The sequence below is a fragment of the Zootoca vivipara genome, chromosome 1, assembly GCF_963506605.1.
Source record: "Zootoca vivipara chromosome 1, rZooViv1.1, whole genome shotgun sequence".
Lineage (NCBI taxonomy): Eukaryota > Metazoa > Chordata > Lepidosauria > Squamata > Lacertidae > Zootoca > Zootoca vivipara.
In genome coordinates, this window is record NC_083276.1 from 80,542,121 (window position 1) to 80,566,220 (window position 24,100).

The 24,100-nt window shown below is 47.0% G+C and overlaps 1 protein-coding gene across 1 annotated transcript in view; it reads right to left on the reverse strand.

Moving 5' to 3' along the window:
* Positions 1–23,267, reverse strand: part of TMEM132A (transmembrane protein 132A) — a 25,116-nt gene extending 1,849 nt beyond the window's left edge. Inside the window, exons 1-10 of the mRNA XM_035123977.2 lie at positions 23,064–23,267; positions 11,025–11,239; positions 10,689–10,907; positions 7,526–7,926; positions 6,895–7,044; positions 5,705–5,897; positions 5,461–5,604; positions 4,492–4,697; positions 1,456–1,732; positions 478–669 (exon numbers count right to left, since the gene is read on the reverse strand). Of these exons, the coding sequence (XP_034979868.2) occupies positions 478–669; positions 1,456–1,732; positions 4,492–4,697; positions 5,461–5,604; positions 5,705–5,897; positions 6,895–7,044; positions 7,526–7,926; positions 10,689–10,907; positions 11,025–11,239; positions 23,064–23,136 (2,070 nt within the window). The 5' untranslated portion in view covers positions 23,137–23,267. The remainder of the gene's footprint in view (positions 1–477; positions 670–1,455; positions 1,733–4,491; positions 4,698–5,460; positions 5,605–5,704; positions 5,898–6,894; positions 7,045–7,525; positions 7,927–10,688; positions 10,908–11,024; positions 11,240–23,063) is intronic.
* Positions 23,268–24,100: the final 833 nt, after the last annotated feature.

Consider the following 24,100-nt stretch of genomic DNA (forward strand, 5'->3'; position numbering starts at 1 on the left):
CTCAGGGCTGGAGGTCAAAAGGCTGGCTTTTATATGAATTTCACGCTTGCCTGATTTGTGGCTCTTTTTTTTTGGTGTTGCTTTGGTGTTGATTCTGATTTTTTTTATGTCATTTGTACTGAAGCTTTTTTATGTATTGAATTGCGTTTTGCAAATCTGCCTGGAGGACTTGGGTTGGTTCTCCTTTTCCAGGTCCTCATTTGTGGAGGCAAGGAAACTCACAACACAGCTGTGCCAAGCTACATGTGTGTACAGGTAGATTTTGCCAGACTGGAGGAGACACAAGGCTGCGGGTTCCAGTGGCAGCCATGAAATCCAGTTCCTACCTGGATGGACCACAGCAGGATGCGGACTTCATCTTCCATGTGCACCCTCCATCACTTCCTTGGACCAAATGGCTGATGAGCCTTAATCTTGCCACACCACCAACTGCCCAGTAGGGCCCTTCCTCTGCTACCTACTGCAGCATCTTCTCACCTGCTTCAGGGAACGCAGAACAGAGAGTCCCTGACACGTTGCTGTGAAGACATTCAGGTGTCCTGGCTCCACGGAGAGTGTCAGCGAGAGGCCTGAGACTAGCTGGGCCTGCAGCTCTGAGATGGAGACCTTCTCCTCTGTCACAACCAGGGTCTGCTCTCCCAGGATAGAGTCAGAAACAGGAGAACGCACCTGAACCAGAGGATAGAGAGGACATGATGACCCTCAAGAGGAGACTCTTTGCAGAACCAGTACCTTTATTCTTTGATATTCTTCTGAATTGCTTCAGCTTGTAAATAGATAACTAGTACCAAGCGTCCTCTGGTGTGTAAGGGAAGCTGGTTCCCCACTAGTGGTTGACAAATATATGTAAAAGGAAAATGCTATTAATATTTGTAAGACTGCCATATTCCTCTTTCTTTGTAGCCTCCCTGCATTCACCACTGGGGCGTTCACACATTACATTCAACAAGTGTAGAGTATGTGAACTCAAACAGTTGAGCTGCACTTGCATAATTATTCACATGTAATGTTCAGTGAACATACCATTTGTGTGCTTGTGTTCCCAACTGTTGAGCTGTACAAATAAACAAGTGTACACAGGTAACCTTTCACACAAACGCTTGTACATGTGTCAATACAGCTTGTGCCTGTACCTGTCACCCTACCCTGGGATCTTTCCCACTTTGTTCCCCACTTAAGTGTTCTGTCTTCTGACTCCCTCCTCCCGCAGCAAACCATATCACCTATCCTAACTCTGTTCAGATCACAACCACCTGTTCACAGGTGTTCATTCTTCCCATTGCTCCACCTTTCCCCCAAACACCTCTGCTATCCTGTAACATCCAAACCACATGCCCAGACTTCTAGGCAATCCATCTGCAGTAGGTTATCATCCCACATCAAGCAAGCTTCTCACCCCACTTCATCTCAGCAGCCAACAAACAGCCTCTCTTTCCCCCCTGGCCAGCTCCTTACCTCCACAGATGTCATTCCTGGTTCCTGGCCAACCACTACATTTCCACCTTCCAGTGTTGCCACCCGGGGGTCCTGGATTCTAGCGTGCTTTTGCACCAGATGAGAGACATCCAGCAGCCAATCAGAGCTTGGCATGTAGGTCAGGTGACGGCCACCATCTAGTGGGTGAGCCACAAAATGGGCAAGGAAACGGACTCCGGCACGCTGGTACTGGAGACGGCAGCCACGAGCTCTTCTCTCGGCTTCCTCTCCACCGTCTTCAGGCTCTGTTGGGCTGCTGCTCAGAAGAGGAGGGATAACTTGCTCTGAGCATTTATAATGGCACATTTCAAGTAATGCACTCAAGGTGCATTATCTCAGTAATCCCGACAAAAGCTTCATAAAAGAGGTTGGAATTATCCCCAAGTAAACCCTTACATGAAATTAACGTCTACTCCACCTTCCTACAAGAGTACCGAGTGTCCCAAGCGTACACAATGTGATTCCTACCATTTTTAGATTTTATTTTAGCAGTCTGTATCATCAACACAAGACCTCTAAGTAGTTTCCAATGAAAATTCCCAAAATATTCATTTGGAAAAAAATCGATAAAAGCAAAGATTAAAACCAAGTAAACATAACAAGTTAAAATTAAATCTGAACTTTTAAAAAATACATAGTAGAATTACATGCTAAAATTATATGCCTGGGTAGGGTTTCTGAAACAAATAAAGGTTTTCAGCACATAACACCGGTCCTAAAAGACCTACATTGGCTCCCAGTACGTTTCCGAGCACAATTCAAAGTGTTGGTGTTGACCTTTAAAGCCCTAAACGGCCTCGGTCCGGTATACCTGAAGGAGCGTCTCCACCCCCATCGTTCTGCCCGGACACTGAGGTCCAGCTCCGAGGGCCTTCTGGCGGTTCCCTCATTACGAGAAGCCAAGTTACAGGGAACCAGGCAGAGGGCCTTCTCGGTAGTGGCACCCACCCTGTGGAATGCCCTCCCACTAGAGGTCAAAGAGAACAATTACCAGACCTTTAGAAGGCATCTCAAGGCAGCCCTGTTTAGGGAAGCTTTTAATGTTTGATGGATTTCTGTATTTTAGAATTTCTGTTTTTTTGGAAGCCGCCCAGAGTGGCTGGGGGAACCCGGCCAGATGGGCGGGGTATAAATAATATATTATTATTATTATTATTATTATTATTATTATTATTATTATTATTATTATTCAGCAGGTGCTGAAATGCTACAGCAAAGGCACCCGCCCACATCAATGGGCGGGGAGTTCCAAAGAATGAGATGATATTTTCTATTATAACTTGAGTCAGGTGGCCATCCTGCTGTGCAGCTTAGGTACTTTGCACCAAGGCAAAAAAATTGTCTCCTTCCACACTCTCATGCTTCTCTTCCCTTCTCCTCCCTTACCCTTTCCCCTCTGTGTGTTATTTTAGATTGTGAGCTCTTAGGGAGAATGATGTGTAAAGCACCTAGTAGTTTGTAGGCACTATATTATACCATAATTAACATCATCATCTCTTGCTTGCAGTGCACTGGGTATTAATCAAGGCACCAGCAGCAGCCATGCTTTGTTTGTTCGTTGATCATTAAAGATGTTCAAGGAACTTCCAGACAATACAATATGTCTGGGGCACTGTAGCCATTAATCTCTCTGCCAAAATGCAAATAGAAATAATCAATTTCCCAAGTTATTTTTCAGCGATTTAGGTATCTCCCCCGCAGCCACCTGACAGGATAACAGGAACCATTTATTAAAGAACCGTAGAGGCCAGTGCCAGAAAAGGTACCGACACAGGGGAAAGCCACTATGAAGACAGGAATCAAAGGGGAGGGGAGCAGAGCAGTGCTGTCTTGCCTTAGAGAAGACATGTATTCCCAGCATCAACCAACAGGTTGATGTCAACAAAGACTATGGTGCATTTTGAAACCATGCTCCTAGACCATCCATGACCATCCAAATAGCACCTTAAACCAAGGTTATGGTTGCCACAACAGAATGTCTATTCGCCAGGGGGTTGGACTAGGTGACTCTCAGGGTGCCTCGAACACTACATGATTCTACTACAGGCATCCCCAAACTTCGGCCCTCCAGATGTTTTGGACTACAATTCCCATCTTCCCCGACCACTGGTCCTGTTAGCTAGGAATCATGGGAGTTGTAGGCTAAAACATCTGGAGCGCCACAGTTTGGGGATGCCTGTTCTACTATCTCAACTACATTGCTTGACTGTAGCTTGCTCTTACAACAATCCACTTGTCTCGGTATGCAGGAAGGAGAAAAACACACGGTGGAAATGGAAAGGGTATTAACTACAGACTAAGGCAGAGGTTTTAAGCTGTGATCTGTGAGTCTATTTGAGGGGCCTGTGGAAAGGCTGAAGCACAAGTATATTTGTACTCAGTCCTCCACTTACTTTCCTTGATGTGATGATGGAGGACTAAGATGCCCAGCAAGGGGGCCCCAATTTGCACAGAAGCACAAGACTTTGCTACGCACAAGTCATGGCTGGATGGAGATGTCAGTCATCAACCTGGCGCCCAGAAATCTCCACGCAGTTGCAACTTGATCTGCGCCAGTAGCAAAATGTGCCTGGGGAATTTTAAACACTGTCCATGAATACATCATTCTGTTTTGCATTCTTTGTTCTCTCCGGCCCACATGACAACAGCTGTCTATATGGAACCACTGGGCTTGCATGGAGGAATGAGAAGTCGCCTACCCTACAACTCTGGCTGTTGACTAAATCAGGGATGGGGATCCTTTGACACCCGCCTGCCAAGATGTTGCTGGATTGCAACTTCCACCACCCCTCACCACTGGGCATGGTGGCTGGAGCTGATGGGAGCTGGGAGTCTGAGCTGGCTGGAAGGCCACAGGTTCCCCATCCCTGCTCTAAACACTCCCTTGAGATTATCCCTCATATCTTCCCTCTCCTCTTGCTTAAGCACAGAGAGCACACAGACCTCCCTCTGTGGTGCAAACACTGGGCTCTGTCAACCCAGTGCTGGTGACCCACTTGGTTCCATAGCACTTACCCATCTGGGGCCGGACCAGGTACCCTCCAGCCTCGCACCTGCTCTAGAGAGGTGTCTGTCAGCTCAATGCGCAGGGGCAGTAGTGGGGCCCAGACAGTAAAGAGCAGTGAAGCGTGCAGCCGACGGTACCAGAAATCCACCCGTACGCCACGTGCCCCTCGGCTCTCTTTCCCCCCTACGTAGACAGCGTCACACACGTCAGATACCTGAGGGAAAATTGAGGAACACATCAAGAAGGTCTACAAATGCAGAGACAAGCGCCCAGGTATATGCTGGAAGACCGCATAAGGGTGCAGAGCAGGTGAGAAGAAGGATGTTCAGGTCTCATTTCTGATTATGGGCCTGGCCATAGGCCTGTTATATGCTTCCTCTTCCGTCCCCCTGATTTGCAGTTTGTTCAGCGACTGTAGGCAGGAACTCTTATGGGGCCCACCTTCTTATAGCCTACTGAAGGGCCCAAGATTTGTGGTAGGGGAAAGAGGAGAGTGGGGGGTTTGAGGGGGACAGGGAGAGGTACATTTGTCTTTCCTGTGGCCCAACATTTTTCACAATCACTTTAGCCCAACCCATGAAAAGACAAGAGGAAGAGGACAAAGTAAGCTGATAAGGACAAGGCCCATCATGGAGGCAACTAGAAGGCTGATGCCTACATTAAAGAATCCATGGTTTACCAAGTCTGAAGCTGGAAGGCAGGAGGAAGAATATGATGTAAGAATAAATGAAACAAATAGGAGGCTTGCAAGGAGCACAGGAAGACATGTGCAAACAGCACTCCATGCATAAGGTGGACAAATAGAAACACCAGATTTACACAAAATGGGCATCTGGTCATTTTGGAGGCTACAGAGACTTGTCCCAGAGATATGGGCAAAGAATGAAGTCTGGAGTTAAGACCCCTAGGAAGCAGTTTTTAATCCTATGGCCACAGAGAGGGAAACAGACCCTTTGTGAGGCATATTAGCTTCTCACCTGCAGGACCTGCTTGTTGGAAGACTCACAGCCCATCTGGTCCGTGACCTCGGATACTGCTCCCCCAGTCTCTACCACAACCAGCTTCACAGGCACTGAGTGGGGGATTCCTGTGAGAAGGGCAGTGTTCACAATCTCCTGCTCCTGAAGAGGGTCAAGGAAAAAGAAGAAGTGAGGAACCAATGTTAGATGCCCCTCAGGGGTACCTTATGAGAAGGGGAAGCACAGCCCTCCTAGGCCTCACCTTCACCAGTGGAACCAAGGCCCGCACATCTCGCTCCGACACTTGGAACTCCCACACCATCTTGTCCTTCTCAGCCTCGGGGTCCTGGCCAGGATACTCCACTTGCCAGGTGACAGGACGGTTAGAAGCTAGGCCCCCTGTGCCATTCTCCACGACAAAATCCAGATACAGGAACTCTGGGGAATCTGCTGCCCTAGATGGAGATAAGGATAGGCAACAACACACTAATCGTAAAGCAGAAGTAAACACAGAGCCCAGGAGAAGCTGGGCAGATCATAGAATTTCATTGTGCCTGTTCAACTTAGATCAGTGAAGGAGGCCTTTCGAGATTGTCCTGCTACTATCAGAAGCACAGTTGGAAGAAGCAGGGGTGATGGGCACTCTCTTCTGTGGAGCCCAGAAGGTGGAGGACTTTGCCCTGGGCCCCCTCAGTCTTGGTTTTCTGTCATGACCTGAAAAGGTTTTTTATTCCAGCAGGCTTTTGTCTGAACCTCTGGAATGATGCTGAGATTTGTACTGTCTCTTAATGCTATGTGACTTGTTCTCAATTTTTGTTCATTACAGAGTGAAAAGGTTGGATAGGAATAAAAACACCCAATATTTTTTCAAATAAATTCCTGAATTTCTATTTAACTGGTTAACCAAGCTTACAGGGGTGACAAACAGTTAAGCTTCACACATCACTGGACCCAGTCTTTTATTCAGGCTACAACAGAGAATAAGGAGGAGACACTATTATCAAATATTGCTTAGAGACAGTCTGGACCAATGAAAGTTGCCCCAGCCACCTGGAGTTGACATTCCTTTATAGAGGATAAGGACAGGGTTTGGTGTGTTTTTCTGTCTCAATGTTCTCTTATCTCCTTACTTTCTTCACGGAGAGAGGTGAAGGGTGAGCCTGTCAAAACAAGACTATCTACATTATTGTAGCTGAACAGTATAGCTCTCCCTCGAGAGTCCCTTGTATAGTTTTTGTGTTCAGCAGACAGACAATTCCACTGAAAGAGATATAGTAAGGGCTGTGAGTATATTCCAATTCCACAAGAACTTCAAAAAACAAACACCACAGAAGTGATACTGGATACAGAATCCAATTTCCTGAAAATCTTAGCTTTCATTTGAAATAAACAAAACGTTTCTAGCCCTCATGACAGCGGAGGTATGCCAATAGAAGTCCAGTGAGCACCTACCTCCAGTCCAAGCCACTAGTAAGGGAACGCCGACAAGTGACCAGAGCGGTGTGGTGTTTAGCACCCTTGAACTTGTCCAGCTTTGCAGTCCAAGCCTCTGGCCTAGTAGGGCGAGCTGCCAAAACCTGTAACCCTTTTTTCACCTTGATCCTGAAAGGAAAAGCAGCATAGTAAGGTGTGCAGACAGGAAAAAACCAGCAAAACAGCTTCACAGCAGCTCTGATGATAGGCTAAGGAATAATGAGGATCAGGGCCCAGAGGAATGAGCACCCCAAGGCTTGAACTGCCTATAATCGAGGGAAGACAGCACCAGCGAGCTAGTGTAGCATAGTGGCTAACAGAATGAGCTGTGGATCAGGAAGTCCCCAGTTTGATTCTTGCCTCTGTCATGAAGTGACCTTAGATAAACCGTCTTGAGCGATAAGAATACTGACGCGTAAGTTTTTTTTAAGGATCACAACTAAATAACACATGCAAAGGGCCTGAACACTTGAAAGTGCTCTCTGATTGTTAAGAATTAACATAACCGCCATTGACTAGAAAGCTCCCCCTAAGAATTCAGATTCCTTTGTCATTCACTGGAATGAGAACGTTATGGCTGGAATCCCAAAGCCTGGCTCCCCTAACTCACCGGAGGATCAGTAGGTCGGCCGTGAAGTTCTGCTGCAGGATGAGAGTGGCTGTAAAGAGCTGCCCCGGGCGAAGGACCATGTCTGGGACGCGGACCATCACGTTGTCGTCCAACCGCACTTCCTGGCGCCGTGGCAGGCTCATTACCCTGATATCGACCGGGCCCACGTAGTGCAGTCGCTCCTTGCCACCCTCAGCGCCCGGACGTGGCCTTTCCCGGGGTCGGACAGGGGGGCACTCTCTTGGCACCCTCCCGGGTAGCGTGGGCTCCAGGGTGTAGTACAGCTCAGCCCGCAGAGGAGTGATGGTGGAATCCTCTCCCTTCCTTTGGCTGCTGGTGGGTGCAGGAGAGAACCAGCGAGCGGGGAGCTCTAGTTCCACCACACACACACCCAGCGGTGCCTGGTCAGGAGAAGCAGAGAGAGAGAGACAAATCATGTGCTCCTTTTAAGTCCCTCCTCATGGTATGTGAACCCATGCAGCAGCCTTACACCAAGTCAGGCCATTGGTCTGTCTAGTCCAGTATGGCCTGCTCTGATTGAGCCTCAAGGATCTCAGGAAAGGTCTCTCTCAGACTAGCTCTCTGGGATGCTTATAATTGGAGATGCCAGAAACGGGCCTTCTGGACATGCAGCAACAGCTCCACCATTGAGCTATAGTCCCTTACTTTGGGAGTCCAAGAAAGCTACTCTCGCCTCACCTTACCCTACAACTAGGGTCAGCCCAATACACTTTGATGACTGATGCAGAGCAAGAAATGCCGCCCGGAAGCTGCTCTTTCTCTCCCCCCAACCTGCCTTAAGTGGCAACTGCCACTCTCTTCCTCTCAACCAGCCTTGGTAGGACAGCTATCCCACCTCAGTTTGAAAGACACATTGAGTGACTGACCGAGAGGGCCTCAGAGGTCCCACTTTTTGCCGCTGTGGTGCAAGCTCTTTCTGGGCCTATCTCATGCCACAATACCTCACTCTGATGAAAGGGGTATTGGGGGCAGGGTAGCTGCAGGAATAGCTGCTGTACACTTTGGTCCAGTGACCAGACAATAGCTTTTGTTTTGTTCTTGTGCCACTTAGGTAGTAGTCAGTGATGGTGGCTCTATGGCCTTGGCTGACACACGCAGGGCCCATATTTGCCAAAGGGTGGGTAGGTGACAGTGGGGTGGTGGGTGGGACTGTGGGAGGCCAGCCGTGGGGGGCTGGGTGGCGAGAAGCGCCATCTGCTCCCCTGCGCATTCTGCCACCTGAGTTAAGAGGCTCACCTTGGTTCATGGAAGGGCCCGTCCTGCTTGTCACTATATTCCATTTCCACTAGTTCTTGCTCAGGCATCCCCAAACTTCGGCCCTCCAGATGTTTTGGACTACAATTCCCATCTTCCCCGACCACTGGTCCTGTTAGCTAGGGATCATGGGAGTTGTAGGCCAAAACATCTGGAAGGCCTCAGTTTGGGGATGCCTGTTCTTGCTCATCATGTTTCTCTCTCCTTCTGTCCCTGTCTTTTTTATCTCACCCAGCCCACAAATCTTCTGGTGGGGATTTGAAGCCGTAGTAGTAAAGAAGGGCCAGCATGCAGCAGGAAGCCCACGTCAAGGGGGAACTTCACAGACTCACTCTGACATTACCAGGCCACCAGCTCAAAAAAAAAAGGCAGCTCTGACAGTTACCACATGCTTGGCCTCAGGATGCAGAGGGAGCTCTCTGCTGAGCTTGGCCACCACTCAACCGGTTGCCACCGGTAACTGACAGGGGGCTCAGGGAATAAAGCTAATGGGGCTACTATAGGGAAGGCCAAGTTGAACTGCTGACATTTTGCAGCCCTTTACAAGTTGGATATTAAACCTCCCAGGCTTCAGCAAGAGCAACGTGATGGCTTTAAGAATCACTGACTTGCTCACAAATGCCTCTTCCATGTTAACAGATTGAACTATCCCCCAACACCAAGAGAAGAACAGAATATGCACTCTCCCTTCTCCATATAAGCACCCTGAGGGCAGCTTCACACATTACAGAAAGCCCTGGTAAGTAGAGCTGTGAGTCACATTTGATTTCTGCACTTCCAGGAAACCTGCAAGAGTAGAATCCCTGCATTTCTCAATGTGTGAAGCTGCAGTGAAGCGTCCTCAATACAGAAACCAACACCTGCCTAGGGTAATTCCAGTGCTTTATCATTTCGGTCTTCTTCCCAGCAAAATACTAAACATTTTCACATGTGTTCTGAATGAACATTGGAGAGCTTGTTAAATGTTGCTTTCTTTTGATGAGTGGTATGAGTGTGTAATTAAAAACAACAACCACCAGTTATTTTAAAAGCAGAAATATTCCCCACGCACAGATATTTAGAAAAGAGCCCATTCATCTTTTTATGGGGGGGGGGCAAAGAGGTTTTTCCAGTTTTGGAAACAGTTTCGTATTATCCAACATGCAACAGAAATAACAATGATATAGAACAGAAATAACAATGCTATAGAAAACAAGGCACCCGTTGTATAAATTTAACATTCTGTGTAAGAGGGGATTTTTCTCACCTCTGGAGAACTATAATGACAAGCTTCCTCTCCTGAAATTCTCTTTCCTTTCCAATCATTACAAGTGCTTGAGCCCTGATGTCATAGAATCACAGAATTGTAGAGTTGGGGGGGGGGGAACTACATGGGGCTTGAACCCAAAACAATGAGATTAAGAGTCTCATGCTATCCATCTCTGCTCTAGAATCACAGTGCTGGAAGGAGCCTCATGAGTTCTGCCACCTGGAACACCAGGGATTTGTAGACTTAAACCACAGCAGGTGGAAGTTTGTCCATTCTCTTCTTAAAAATTAAATAAAAATCCAACGAAGGGGATTCATATGGCACCCCTGGGCAGCTTCGACATACCACTTTCTAGTTTGTTGATAGATGCTTACAAGAGAATCCTTACAGTGAAACATACTAGAACGTATTCTGTGGGCCTTTGTCAGCCTGGTGCCCTTCAGATGTTTGGGACTACAACTCCCGTCAGCCCCTGTGAGGAGAGAGTGCTGGTAAGAATAGCAGTCCCAAACATGGGGAGAGCATCGGGCTGGTGAAAACTATCCCGTGACATTTCAGGGTCATGTATCAAATCTCTCCCAAGCAAGGCAGTTGGCGGGGACGACGACTACCCAAAAGAGTGGCATCTCATTGACCAACCTGGAGGTGGCAGGCACGGTGAACCACCTGGGCCTGGTGGAAGACATGTAAGGTGACGCACGGCAGGTCCTGCTGTCTTGACATCCAGTCCTGCCCTTGGAGGTGGAAGAGCACCCTGGTGTATGGCTCGTAAGGGGACACTGTGCCCTCAATGGACAAAGCCCGGATGTCCCAGGCAGTGGAGATGTCCGTGAATTGGGAGTCATCAGCTGGTATCGCCTGGGGGAGAGAGGAAGTCTTGAGCTCTGCTGAAGCACCTCACAGCAGGAATCAAGAAAGGAAAGGGACTTGGCTCAGTTCAGGAGTCCCCTTGCACAGCTGCATGTGATTATTTACCTGCTGAGCTGTGAAAGGGGGGTAGCCAGCTTGGATGGTGGGCTTCCCTGACAGTCGACGGTGGAGGAAGAGGAAGGTCTCTGAGCGGGAGCCGAGGGAGGCATTTCCTGGCATGTAGCGGTCCGTACGCTGAAGACGGAAGTACTCTGGGCCATTTAGCACTTTGAGTTCGGCTGGAAGGTACACCACATCAGGAGACTCAGATTCACAGTCCGCTGCAAAGAGAACCACGTCCATCAACATCAGCCTTTCAACCTCTCCCCATACCCCAGTCCATACACATGCTCTTCCACAAAACCCTTCACTGACTAGCGATAGGAAAGGCTGAAATAAAGGCAGTGAATACTTGCCAGAGTTCAGGTGACCCACCTTCCATGTGTTCAAATGGGTGCAGGGAGCATGGGGTTATACAGACTAGTCATAATCCCCAGAGACAAGTGCAGCAGTCATGGCCCCTGGTGTCTGCATGTTTGGCCAGTGTGCGAAGGGGCTCCATGCACAGACCGAGCTCCTTGATGCAATGGAGGACTCTGGCGTCCAATCAGGATGCTCCCCTCACATGTAGGGTTGCCAGACTCAATAGTGGACAGGACTTCTGTGCCTTTAATTGCCCTGCTCTCTTTTGAGCCTGGAAACCTTAAAGAGAAACCAGCAGACCCTTTGCTTGGAAATAAAACAAAGGGTCTGCTGGTTTCCCTTTAAGGTTTCCAGACTCAAAAGAGAGCAGGGCAATTAAAGGCACAGAAGTCCTGTCCTCTATTGAGTCTGGCAACCCTACTCACATGGGGGAGTCCTAGACATGTTCAGTAAATCTCCTTCACACACGGCTGCATGCATGGAGAGATGTGTGGCTGCTGCATGCATCAGTAACCTCAGCCCTCACATGCTATTTCAATGCATGGGTGGGGCCTTTGAAACCTTTAATCTTGTCTGAACCAGGAATCAAAGTCAAACCTCATGTGTTCCAGCCTCAGGCCTAGGATTCAAGAGCCAGAACCACTCTGACTTCCTCTGCCCCCCCCCTTACCCTACTATACTGAAATCAAGGTGTGGAAAAGGTAAAAGCAGTGACAATTCTCCACATAAGTTTCACGCACATGCTGTTGCAGTACTCATACACATTCTGGAAAGCAAAAACACCACTTCCAATTTGTCTCTCGGGAAGATATTTCAGGAAGTTTCTCATATCTCTCCAATCGATGTTCTAATAACTGTAGAGCCCTGATACCCACTCCTGTTACAGAATCAGACTATAGATTTGGCCCCCAGCACAGCGTCTCTGATTCATGGCTGATCTTGCATTGCCTTTTTTATTATGATGATGATTTCTTTCCCTCCTTAGAAACCCGATGTTCAGCTGTCTATGGAGCTGCCAAATGAGCAAAGAGCAATGTGTGTAAAAAACCAAACCAAGAAAACCCAAAGTTATTTACATATCCCTGTATATTTTAGGATTCAGAGTTTAGCATTTAGCTATACCATCTGTTTAGTATAAGTGTGGTAGATATGCCACTAAAGGGGATAAAGGGCACAGTTGTCCATATACAAAACTAGAGAAAAATAACAAGGAGAGCCACCCAAACCTTGCATTCATTTCTAGCTAAATAGTTACAGGAATTGGGGCCTATCAGAATAACTCACTTTAACTACAGTATATTGAGCCAATAACAGGTGGTCTGTCTGTAGAAGCTTAAAGAATGGGCTGCATGTGGTACACCACAAAAATGGGCTGCGTGAAAAGGCACACCACAAAAATTGCCAAGCAGTTCTTGCTTTTGAATTGGGGTTATGGGCACATAACCTTGGTTAAAGATTCTGAGCCATACCTGCCAAGTTCGTGACCTAAAGATCCGGGATCGGCAGCACGCGCATGACCGGAAATTGCGTGACGCAACTTCCAGTGGCGCTTCGCCCTTCTATGGGCACCAGAAAATGGCGGCACCAGCGCCGGAAGTCGCTTCCGCGCATGACCGGAAACACGTAAAAGCGACTTCCGGCGCCGGCGCCGCCATTTTCTGATGCCCATAGAAGGGCAAATCGCCACCGGAAGTCGCGTCACGCAACTTCCGGTCATGCGCGGAAGCGACTTCCGGTGCCGGCGCCGCCATTTTCTGGTGCCCATAGAAGGGCAAAGCGGCACCAGAAAAATGGCCGCCGGGCCGAAGCCGATTTAAGGGACAATACCGGGATTTAAACCTAAACGGGAGACCGCCGGGAAACGGTAAGAAAAAAGGGGTTTTCCCAGCGGATACGGGATACTTGGCAGCTATGTTCTGAGCAGTAGTCATCATTTATTTGGTGAGGGTGAACCTAAATCCACTATCATTTAGCCTGTCTTGGACAGCTGATTGGCCTTAACTGTGCTGTGGGTGTGATCCGGAAGCAAAGTTAGTAAGAGGGACCTGCAACAAACATGTCAGTGTACAGTGCTCCTGTTCAGAGTTCCAACCAACCAGCCACGGCCTCTACCAGGATACTCCATTCCATTTCCTCTCTCCTGACCCCATTTTCAGCCTTTTCACTCTCAATAGTCAACATTCCATGCCCAGTGAACACACTCAGTCCTCTATGGGCTGCTTTGAGATTCCCCCTCCCCCTGCAAATAGGATTTGTACTTCTGGAAATCTTGGGGTCTCATGTTCAGTACGGATTATACTATTTTGGCTACATGACAATCCATACTCCCTCACTATTAATATACAGGCTACATCACCTTTTAGCTTCAAATCAGTTATTTGAAAAATGGGACCTATAATTGGTAATCTGAGAAGTGAGAGCTGGACCATAAAGAAGGCTGATCGCCAAAGAATTGATGCTTTTGAATTATGGTGCTGGAGGAGACTCTTGAGAGTTCCATGGACTGCAAGAAGATCAAACCTCTCCATTCTTAAGGAAATCAGCCCTGAGTGCTCCCTGGAAGGACAGATCATGAAGCTGAGGCTCCAATACTTTGGCCACCTCATTAGAAGAGAAGAATCCTTGGAAAAGACCCTGATGTTGGGAAAGATTGAGGGCACTAGGAGAAGGGGACGTCAGAGGACAAGATGGTTGGACAGTGTTCTCTAAGCTACGAACATGAGTTTGACCAAACTGCGGGAGGCAGTGCAAGACAGGAGTGCCTGGCGTGCTATGGTCCATGGGGTCACGAAGAGTCGGACACGACTAAACAACTAAACAACAACAATTGGTAATCTAATAAACTCTAACAAAAGTACAATGCTATCAAAATATTTTTTAAAACTGCTCAATAAGCATAACATTTCAAGCTTCTAAAAGATTAAATATGCAGTATTTTTTTTAATGGTCTGGAAAAGAAGATTAAATTATGCCACATTCATGGAGAATTTTCTACCTCTCTTTGAAAATCCCACAAAGGTAGTACGGAAATGCATGCGGCCAGAGAATGCATGAATGACAATGTGAGATGCATGGCATTTGGCAGTTAGATATGAGCCAACCTAGTTCTGTTTATGGGATCAGGCAGATTCCTAGCCCAAGGCAGCGATACTCCACCTCCTGCCAAGGTCCATCTCTGGATGTCTTCATGCTTGAATGGCAGCTAAGACACAGAAATCCTACCGTGTGTATATGTGTGTGTGTGTGGTTTTTTAAAAAATAAAAACAAACCATATTTCTGAATGAATCCAAGAGCCTTTCATTCTAATTTACCACCACAAACTCAAACTGAGCTGATTTGGGCATCTCACTGATTTGGAAAAATCAAGTTCTATGATTTTGTAAACTGCGCTTCATGGTATATTATGCCTAAGAGGCCCGAGGAGGTAGAGCAGAGTATATGAGATGATAGGAAAAGTAAAAATTAGGTCATTATTCAAGATTACAGACGCCTTAACTGTCTGTATTTTCAATTCTCGCAGAGACTGTGTACCATGCTTTGGAGAGACCTAAGAAACAGATCCTAGTTTCACTTCCCTCTGGCTTCTTACTACTGGTTCTCATCCATCCCTTAGCTTCCCACACACCCTGTGGATTCGATTTCAAGCTCATTCAGGGGCAGAATTACATGTTACGTGTTGACCCATGATTGTTTTTAGTGGCATTTCCTTCCTCTTCTGTACACTGCAGCCAACAAAGCTGAGGTTTGAAGGAGGAGAGCATTGGCACAGAGGGCGAGAGGGGCTTCATAAACCCTTTCCCTTGCGCTGGTTCCCTGTCAAAAATACCCTACACACTTAAAAAAAACTTACGAAGGAAAAAAATGTGTATACACCTCTCCTTTCTTCAGCTGAGGTAAGAGCAGTTGGGGAGGTAAATTTTCAGAAGAAAAGTAGCACAATTTATTTATTTATTCATTCATTTATTATTATTGTTTTCAATCTTATGCATTTCAATAATTTTACAATCATTTTAACATTTCAAAACTTGACTTCCTTCCCCTTCTTTATGCAATTTCTTATTTTATATATATATATTCTACATATTCCAAATTCACTTAATTTACTCATTTATACCTCTACTTTAAATAAGTGTGTATGGAGTTCCTGGGCTGCCTGAACAACAGGACTCCCCTCTTGCAGGAATAGATATTTACTAAAATAGAATAGTGCCAGGGCTCTTTCAACTAAAGACTTTCTCTCCCAATGCAGCAGTATACCAGTTTGCCGACTATTGCCCCCAGTCTTACCTGGGGCATGGTAGACATAAGTGTACTGCAAAAACGAGAGCATTGAGTTTACATCTTTTTAATTTCTTCATTGTGTTAGTAATCCTAGGGCAGCACTCACCTGGGAGATCTCCTGCACAAGCGCCGCTGAGGTGAATGAAAGCGCTGCCGCACTCTTGTGTAGCTAGCCCCTGTTGTTTTCAATGGAGCCTGAACAAGAGATCTCCCGTGGTGGATTGTGCCACAAGCAAATTTAAAATCCTTAGTTGTCTTAATGTCAGGCTGTTATCTGAAACCGTAGCTGCCTTTTGGGGAAGAGAAAATGCTCTCGTTATGGAGGATTTTAAACCAAGGCATTTAAAAGAATCCAAAAGCACAAGACAAATTCAGAATAAATGGAATTGCAGAAGGAAAATGACATCCTTTTTAAAGACACATCCAATTATTAGGAATACTGTACCTAGAGCTACTAGCAATTCTGCTTTTGTGGTGTTCATGAAAAGCCTGGGGAGATTTTGTTTGTGTGTGTTAAAAAGTCTAAGGTGTTTGCATTTATGCTTGTTTCCCATTAGAAATGCAAACCTCATCTTTCTCTGAATTCTCTGGACACCCAGAGAGCGGTACAAACACATCATCAGAAGAGAAAATGGAATGAAAAAGCTCAAGTAGCTGAGAGAGAAAGGGATTTCAAGTCAGATCATTTAACTCTTTGGACCACACATCATAGCTGTCTATCGCCAAAGAACTAAGTGACAGTCAGCAAAATATATATATTTTTTTTAACAAGTCTCATCTTTTAATCTTCTCTCCCTGGAATTAATAAACCATGATCAGGTCAAACATCAGTTGGGTGGGTGTGGATGAATATATCAACTACACCAGTGTCAGAAAGAACCCCCCTTTTTTTTCCCTTTATGAAGAGTAGTACTCAGAAGGTGGCAAAAGACCAGCATTAATTAAGCAGGGGAAAGCAGGGATTAGGGAGAGCAGAGACACATCTTTTTAAGGGATGGTTATTTCCGCACAAAAGCTCTGTCAAACACAATGGATGCCCCTTATTTCAAAAGCTCCAGAGAATGGACACCACAATTTTGCCCTGCCCTTTATTTTTAATTTTTGCAATTTGATAGAAGAACGGAACAAAGCCTTGGCATTCTTATAATCCAGTTTGTACACTCTTACATCGCATCTGTTTGGTGGGTTTCAATAAAAAGAGGGGGGGAGGCAATATGCTGGTCAAAATTGGTTAGCGATGGGTCATTTTAAGGCAGGTGTGGAACCCACCAGAATAAACCAGTAAAGAGCTCCTTTGGCACCCACTGTACCTAATGAAACTTCCGATCGGTCCGCTAATATGCTTTGTTCAGTTTTGTTAACATTTCTATTGACACCCCAGTTCCACCTGGGATTTGAGGTTTTCCAAAGCAGCCATTTTAATGCTGTGAGATGTGCAAGGGAGGGATTGTAGTTCTGTTTTGGTGAATGTTGTTTTTCCTTCCCTAGCAATTATTTTGTGTATGGGGAGGAAATATTCAAATAGATTTTGGAGTTTAGCTTTAATTTGGGATTTCTCCAGCTCCCAAACAATGTTAAAAATGATAATGATGCTGCTCTTAATTAACTGAAACCTAATTAGAGGTTCCGCTGAATTATCAATCTGGGGGGGAAAGGCATCATGATCCTAGCATTAAAGGAGCCTGAGGGGGAGGGGGCACGTGTGGTGTGTAGTAGTAGCAGGCTGCCCCATTGGGAGGACAGTTGTAGCGGTCCATCGGGGGGGGGGGATGCGGTCATGGAAATGGCATTCAGCACATCACTCGGGATGAATCTTTTGAAGGCTGCTGCCTTGAGGTTTCGGTGTTTTTCAGCTGCCCTTCAAAAACAAGAATAGCTTCTCCAGTTGTAAAGAAACCCTTCCAGCTGCAACCTCAGCAAGATACAGAGATGCCCACTTGTGTCCGAGGGGTCAGGTCAAGCACTGTTGCTGCACTGGGGCAGGGGATGGTTGCCAAGGGTATTAATATCCCTTTAAAACTGGGACAATGAAGGGTTTTTCTTTTCTTTTTTTAGCAGGCAGCAAGTCCACCATCCCTTCTCCTCCAATTGTGAAGGGCCAATCACCCAAACGCCATATTCTAGCATGCGGGGGTGCTCTCTCAAAATGACGCTGTTCATTTCCCCAACGCTAGAATATTCCTGTCCCACCATTCCTCCAGTGTAGTGGAGGTTATCTGTTTTATTCTGGCCCTAGACAATCATAGAATTGTAGAGTTGGAAGGGACCACAAGGGCCATCTAGTCCAACCCCTTGCAATGCAGGAATATTTTGCCCATCACGGGGCTTGAATCCACAACCCTGAGATTAAGGGTCTCATGCTCTGCTGGCTGAGCTATCCCAGTATGATAGATAGATGGTAGGTAGGTAGATGATGGGTAGGTAGGTAGGTAGGTAGGTAGGTAGGTAGGTAGATAGATAGATAGATAGATAGATAGATAGATAGATAGATAGATACAGATATGTATGCATTTGCAATAGATTCTGGTTATAGTTCTGTAAAATGGGTTCACAGATTGTCCAAATGATGCACAGTAGGTGAGCTCCTTCTGGCTGGGTGGAGGTTTGAGCCCAGGTTTAACTGATTCAAATCCAACCCATTAACACTGCTCTGGCTTGGTCCCCCAATGCCAGAAGCTAATGTACAGCCAATTCTTCAAAGGGCACCACATGCAAAGAAACTGCACACAAAGGGCTATAAGAACAGGACAGTTTTGGGTGGCTGAATGCAATCTTCCCAGTGTCCCTGATCTTGCAAGTGCCATAGAGTCCAACCCTGCTCCACTACCACTGCAGACAAGAGCAGAGAGATCAGAACCATCTATTTCACCCATATTTCTCTAATATTACCGTATCTGCACATTTCGTTTTGTGCTTGTGATTATCACATGTTTTGTAGGGTTGGGTGGCATATAATATCAATATGAGTTGTCACATCCCTGTTTTTTACAAGGATTCCACCCAATTCTTCTGGGTTAAAGTGAAAGCACCAAAGCAGGATGTGGTCCTGGCACAGCTGTGTTCGTGGACATGTTAACACTGCACCTTTTTTTTTGCTCCCGCCACGTGCATCTAGAAATAAGGGTACAGCACCAAACCAAACACCTTTGTTCGTGACAATCTCAAAGGAGATTCCGACTAAACATCAGGAAGAACTCTCTGACAGTAAGAGGTGTTTGACAGTGGAATGGGCTCCCCGGAAGGTGGCGGACTCTCCATCACTGGAGGTTTTTAAGCAGAGGTTGGAAGGCCATCTGTCATGGATGCTTTAGCTGAGAGTCCTGCATTGCAGGGGGTTGGACTAGATGACCCTCAGGGTCCCTTCAAACTCTCCCATGCTATGAGCTCAGTGTGTCACACAGGTGCGGCCCTGGAGGACAAGGACCAAGCCATAGGCATGGATGGGCTTGCAAGCATTGAATGAAGAACAAGCCCTCCCATTCCCCTGCGCTATACACATTCATGCTCTGCTAGAGTTGGCCAAGTGATGTTGGGTGAGAATCGTAGAATGACAGAGCTGGAAGGGACCTCAGAGGTCATGTTAGTTCAACCCCTCCTCAAGGCAGCACCAACAATGCAGGGTGCAATGACATCATCCTTGACAGATTGCTATCAAGTCTGCTTAAATGTGGAAGAGAGACCAACCACCACCTCCCAAAGCAGCCTGACCCACTTTTGAATATCTTGTACATTTCTCTTAATGTTTAACCCAAATCTTCTTCTCTACAATTTCTGTCCGCTGGTTTTAGAGCTGCCCTCTGTAGCAGCAGCAGCAGCAGAAAAAAAAGTCTGCTCCACCTTCCACATGGCAGATATTCAGAGTGCACTATCCTGTATCCCTTTAATCCTGATGCTGTCCTGGACTTCTTTGGGAGAAAGGGCAGGATATCAATTTAATACATAAATGAACCTTCTCTTCTTTGGGCTAAATAGGAGAGTCAGCATCAGTCAGATTCTAGGCACTAGTGGAGCAACCAAACAAAAAATACTGGCTGTGATTCAGGGAAAGCAGTAAGTTTTCAAAAAGACTAAAAAGCCAAATCCCTAGATGGGAGCTGGCAAGTAATTCCCCACCCAAATCCTCTTGCTCTGCGTATGCCATCCCAGCTCAGGGAATTAGGAACGCCCCAACCAAAATATTATTACAGTCTGCCATCCAGCACTACAAAGGAAATGGAAATACAGGGACAAAAAGGGCACACACAAAAAGAAATCTTCAGAGGAGATCAGATTCCCTTAAGCAAGCAAATAAAAGACATGAAGGGACCAAGAAAGCAATAGTGAAAGTCAGAGATTGAAAGGGGGAGGAATCTGGAGATAAGGGTGAATTACAAAAGGAAGTTTATTTTAGGCTTTATTAGACATTTACCCCAAAAGTGTGTTTGTGTGTGTGTGTGTGTGTGTGCGCGCGCGCGCGCGCTTTAAAAAAAACCTTACACTCCCCTCTTTTTCCACAAAGATGTTTTTTTAAAAAATCACATTTTTTTGAAAACCAGAAAAATTAAATCTACTCCTGAGAGCATGTATAACTTTTTACAATAGTTGAGCAAGGATACCCTTCACTCAAACTTGGAACAGCACATTTTAATTGCGTGACAGCCATGTAGAAGTTACAAAAAATACTTTTTGACCAAAGAAAATCATATATCCCACAAACGGACAGTGCAATCCTGTCCTCCTCATCTTATGTTTGCCAGACAAGGACAGTATCCTGACTATATTGCACTGATCTTGGAGGTCATTATAGTGGGGGTGTAGAAGTGCTCTGCCCAACAGTAAGGGTCTTGTGGCACCTTGAAGACTAACAAATTTTATTATGGCATACCTGTACGTCATTTTTAAAACGGCTAAGACTTTAAGGTGCCACAAGACTCTTTTTGTTGTGTTTGCTGTGACCTACTAACAATACAGCTGCCCCTAACAATGAAGCTACACACAGACGGAGCTGTGCATCTGTGGCCATAATGCAACCTCCATAAACTTGAGCAGTTCTGCTCTCCCCACTCAATCCTCTGCATGCGGAGCATTAATGATGTTGAGCCCTGCGGGGATCCCTTATCGCACCTCCCACAGGCTCTGGGTCGGGTCACAGACTTTCCCCTGAGGAAGCAGCAGATGGCTGAGAGATACCATGACATCACACCCTGCCCCTCTAGGTTACAGAAGGAGAAAGGAAACAAGTGGGCTCTTTACAAATTTAGCTTCTTCCTCCCTTAGGGCGAAACCTCTTGTCACCTCTGCTCCCCCCCCCCCTGCTAATCACTATTTCTTCCATCAATTTCCCCCTCGTCAGCTGGACAACATGATCCAGATATATAACCTGTCCTCTTCATTCTTGGATTGATTTGAGTTTCCCCGCTTTCCTTCCAAACAAACCTCAGTGGGTGGGTGGGTGCAACACCCTTCAAGGTCTGTCTGTCTGTCTATCTATCTATCTATCTATCTATCTATCATCTCCCTGTGCTTCTCTCCCTCTCTCTTTTGACCATCAGAACCCTCTTCCTTTGATATGCCATCTTGTACACCAGTTTTTCCCCAGCGATGCTCCCATCTAAAGCACCCACCAGTTCTGCAATCACTTCAAAAGCAGCGACTGCGAACAATAAATGTATCCGCCACCGCTTTGAGATCTTGCAGGCAATAACAATTTCCTGGTAGCTTCACAGGCTCCCCTTGAATGAACAGGACCAAGGGGAGGATTTATTCATCACTTTTTAAATGGTTCCGTTGATGACTGATGCTCAGAAGCATCCTTTGCTCCAAGGAGACTAAATGAGCTTTCTGTGCATGGAACAAGAATTCAACACAGGAACAATCTGATCAAAACAATGTTGGGCGCCTCTTCTTTGACCAAAACCACCAGAGATATGTTGTGGAGGATATCATTCATGAAGCCAAAAGCCATCTGCATTAAGGGATCGACTTAGGTCGTATTCCTTCATCAATGGCTGTGCATATGGCTCTGGAGGCAGTTTTTAAATCAGCCAGGCGCACAGTTGTGCAGTTAACATTAGTGAAGGGGCAGAAGCACTGCTTGGCACCCTCTGCTTAATAGGAATTTATACTAGAGCTGGGAGAATTGGTGCTATAATCTCAACAACTGTGCTTAAAAGAGGAAACGGTGGAGGAAATGCTCACTCTTCAGCACAGCTGAAAAGTGTTGCTACTCACTACAGCAGTATGTGGTCATTTATAAGCCTTGATAAGAGATTCTAAACCAAGGCAAGACTATTGGCACATTCTGACTACAACAAATTGCCTGTGGAAAAATGATTGTAGAACATCAAAGTCAGATAACAGTAACAGTGTCAGAGCAGGCACAAATAAATCAGCATAAGGACCCATATTGGGAGAAAAGCTTCTTCAGAAGGCTGAAGTGAGGACTGGGGAATAGGGTGGAGCATTTGAGGGGAGAGGTTCAGCCAGAACAGGTAGAATTCTGCTCTCTCTTTCTCCACACAATATACAATTTCATCAGCTTCAGCTTCCCAAGGGAAGAAGTATCAGCTCTAAGGCTTGAATCATTTGCAAGTAGTCTACGCATCTTGCAGGCTTGGAGGGTGGGGGGGGGGAGATACACTGTGGGGAATAATCATGTCTTGCTGAAAAAAGGGGTGGGGGTTACCAAAAGCTAATTAAATTACAGCAGCAACTGAAGAGGCATTTGCATTTCAAGATAAGTCCTGGGGAAATCTGTTTCTTCCCTCACCCCCACCCCTTTCAGAAGCAGGTAGAGGAAAGGCGCATAAAAGATGAGATAGCAACCGCAAAGCACATGGGGGGTCCTATGGGGTGCAGAGTGGGGGCCCAGAGTTGGCTCGGTCCCGAAGCTACCTTGGGGAAAACTTCTGTTTTGAAAGCCGGCATGTAAATCGGTAAACAAATAAATGAAAATGCGGGGTGGAGGGGGTCGAAAGGATGCTCCACTTCAACCTGAGGAGATCGAGTGGGGTGGGAGAATTGCTGGCCCGGGAAACAAATGGAGGGGCACCTCCTTGGAGATCAGGGAGCAGCGCTCAAGGGTCCGAAGCGGGGGAGCAGGGGGAGAAGAGCCCATTGGCTCCCCACGCACACAAACCCCGAACACGCGCAGAGATGTTCAGCTGTTTCCATGGAGATCCGAAGTGAAGGCAGTATAGTTTTTCAAAACCTGCTTTTTTTAAAAGAGGGTCCCTACCAGGGGGAAGGGACGGCATCGGTTTCTGACGGGGGAGGGCGCTCCATCGCTTTAGGAACACGCGAGACCCCCACATGCAAGTCGCGATCGCACCCCCATTTCCCAGCCAGGGGCAAAAAAAAAGCAGCGGGGGGGAGCTGGGGGCTGGATCGGCGAGGGAGCCCAAGCTCCAGCCAGGACTCACCTTCGGGGGCGCGCAGGCTGAGCAGCGCGACGGCCAGCAAGAGCCAGCGGGCAGCAGCACAAGGGGGCTCCATTCTCCAGGAGCCGATCCGTTCCCAACTCCGGCTCAGATCCCCACTCCCGGCGCTGTGGAGCGCATGTTCTCTCTCTCTCTCTCTCTCTCTCACACACACACACACACACACACACACACACACAAACACACAAACACACGGCAGTCCGGCTCCGCTGCGGCGCCAAACTCCAGGTGCGAGCGGGCAGTCAGCGCCGCCAGCCGTGCGCGATCGCCGGTGCGCTGCGCAAGCCGCGCATCCCTGCCCGGGCCGCCGCCGCCGGGCTGCTCAGCCTCAGACAATAGAGGCAGGCAGGCAGGGGGAGGGGACCGGAGCACATGGGATCAGCACCTTCCCGCTGCGCCGCTGGGTCCTAAAGCGCCTCTTGAGATCCCCCTCGATGACGGGCGACCCAGTGCCCACTAGCCGCACCGCTCCGGTACAGGTGCGAAGCCAGCTCCAAACAAGGCGGGGCCGGGGCGCGGCGGGAGAGGGCGAGTAGCTGAGCGGATCTGGGAGGCCAAGGGGAGCGAGAGCGGCAGGGTCAAAACGCGAAGGGGAGGAGGAAATCCAAGGAAGTGGATTCCCGCGAAAGAGCGGGGAGAAGGAAAGGGCGATCGCGGAGGGGACTCTTCCAGGCGGCTGTCTTACTCCGTTATCCAGTACAGAACTGTTCGCACACTTCACTTCTGCTGCTGTTTCCAGTGGTTTCCAATTTTCACCCTTTAAAATATTCGGACAAGAAAGCGGCCACGCATTTTATGTCTTGAGATGATGAGAATTTCACCGTAGTTTTCCTTAAGGTATCCTGGGGGTAAAATAAAAATAAACCCAGCCCATCTGACTGGGTTGCAAAAGAAAAATAAGGTGCTATTTTAATTAAAAAAATTTTTTTTACAAAATACTAATAAATACTTCACACTGGTTAAGTTTCCTTAATGCGGTCTGCCCCTCCAACGTTGTTAATTTTGAGGCCTGAAGTAGA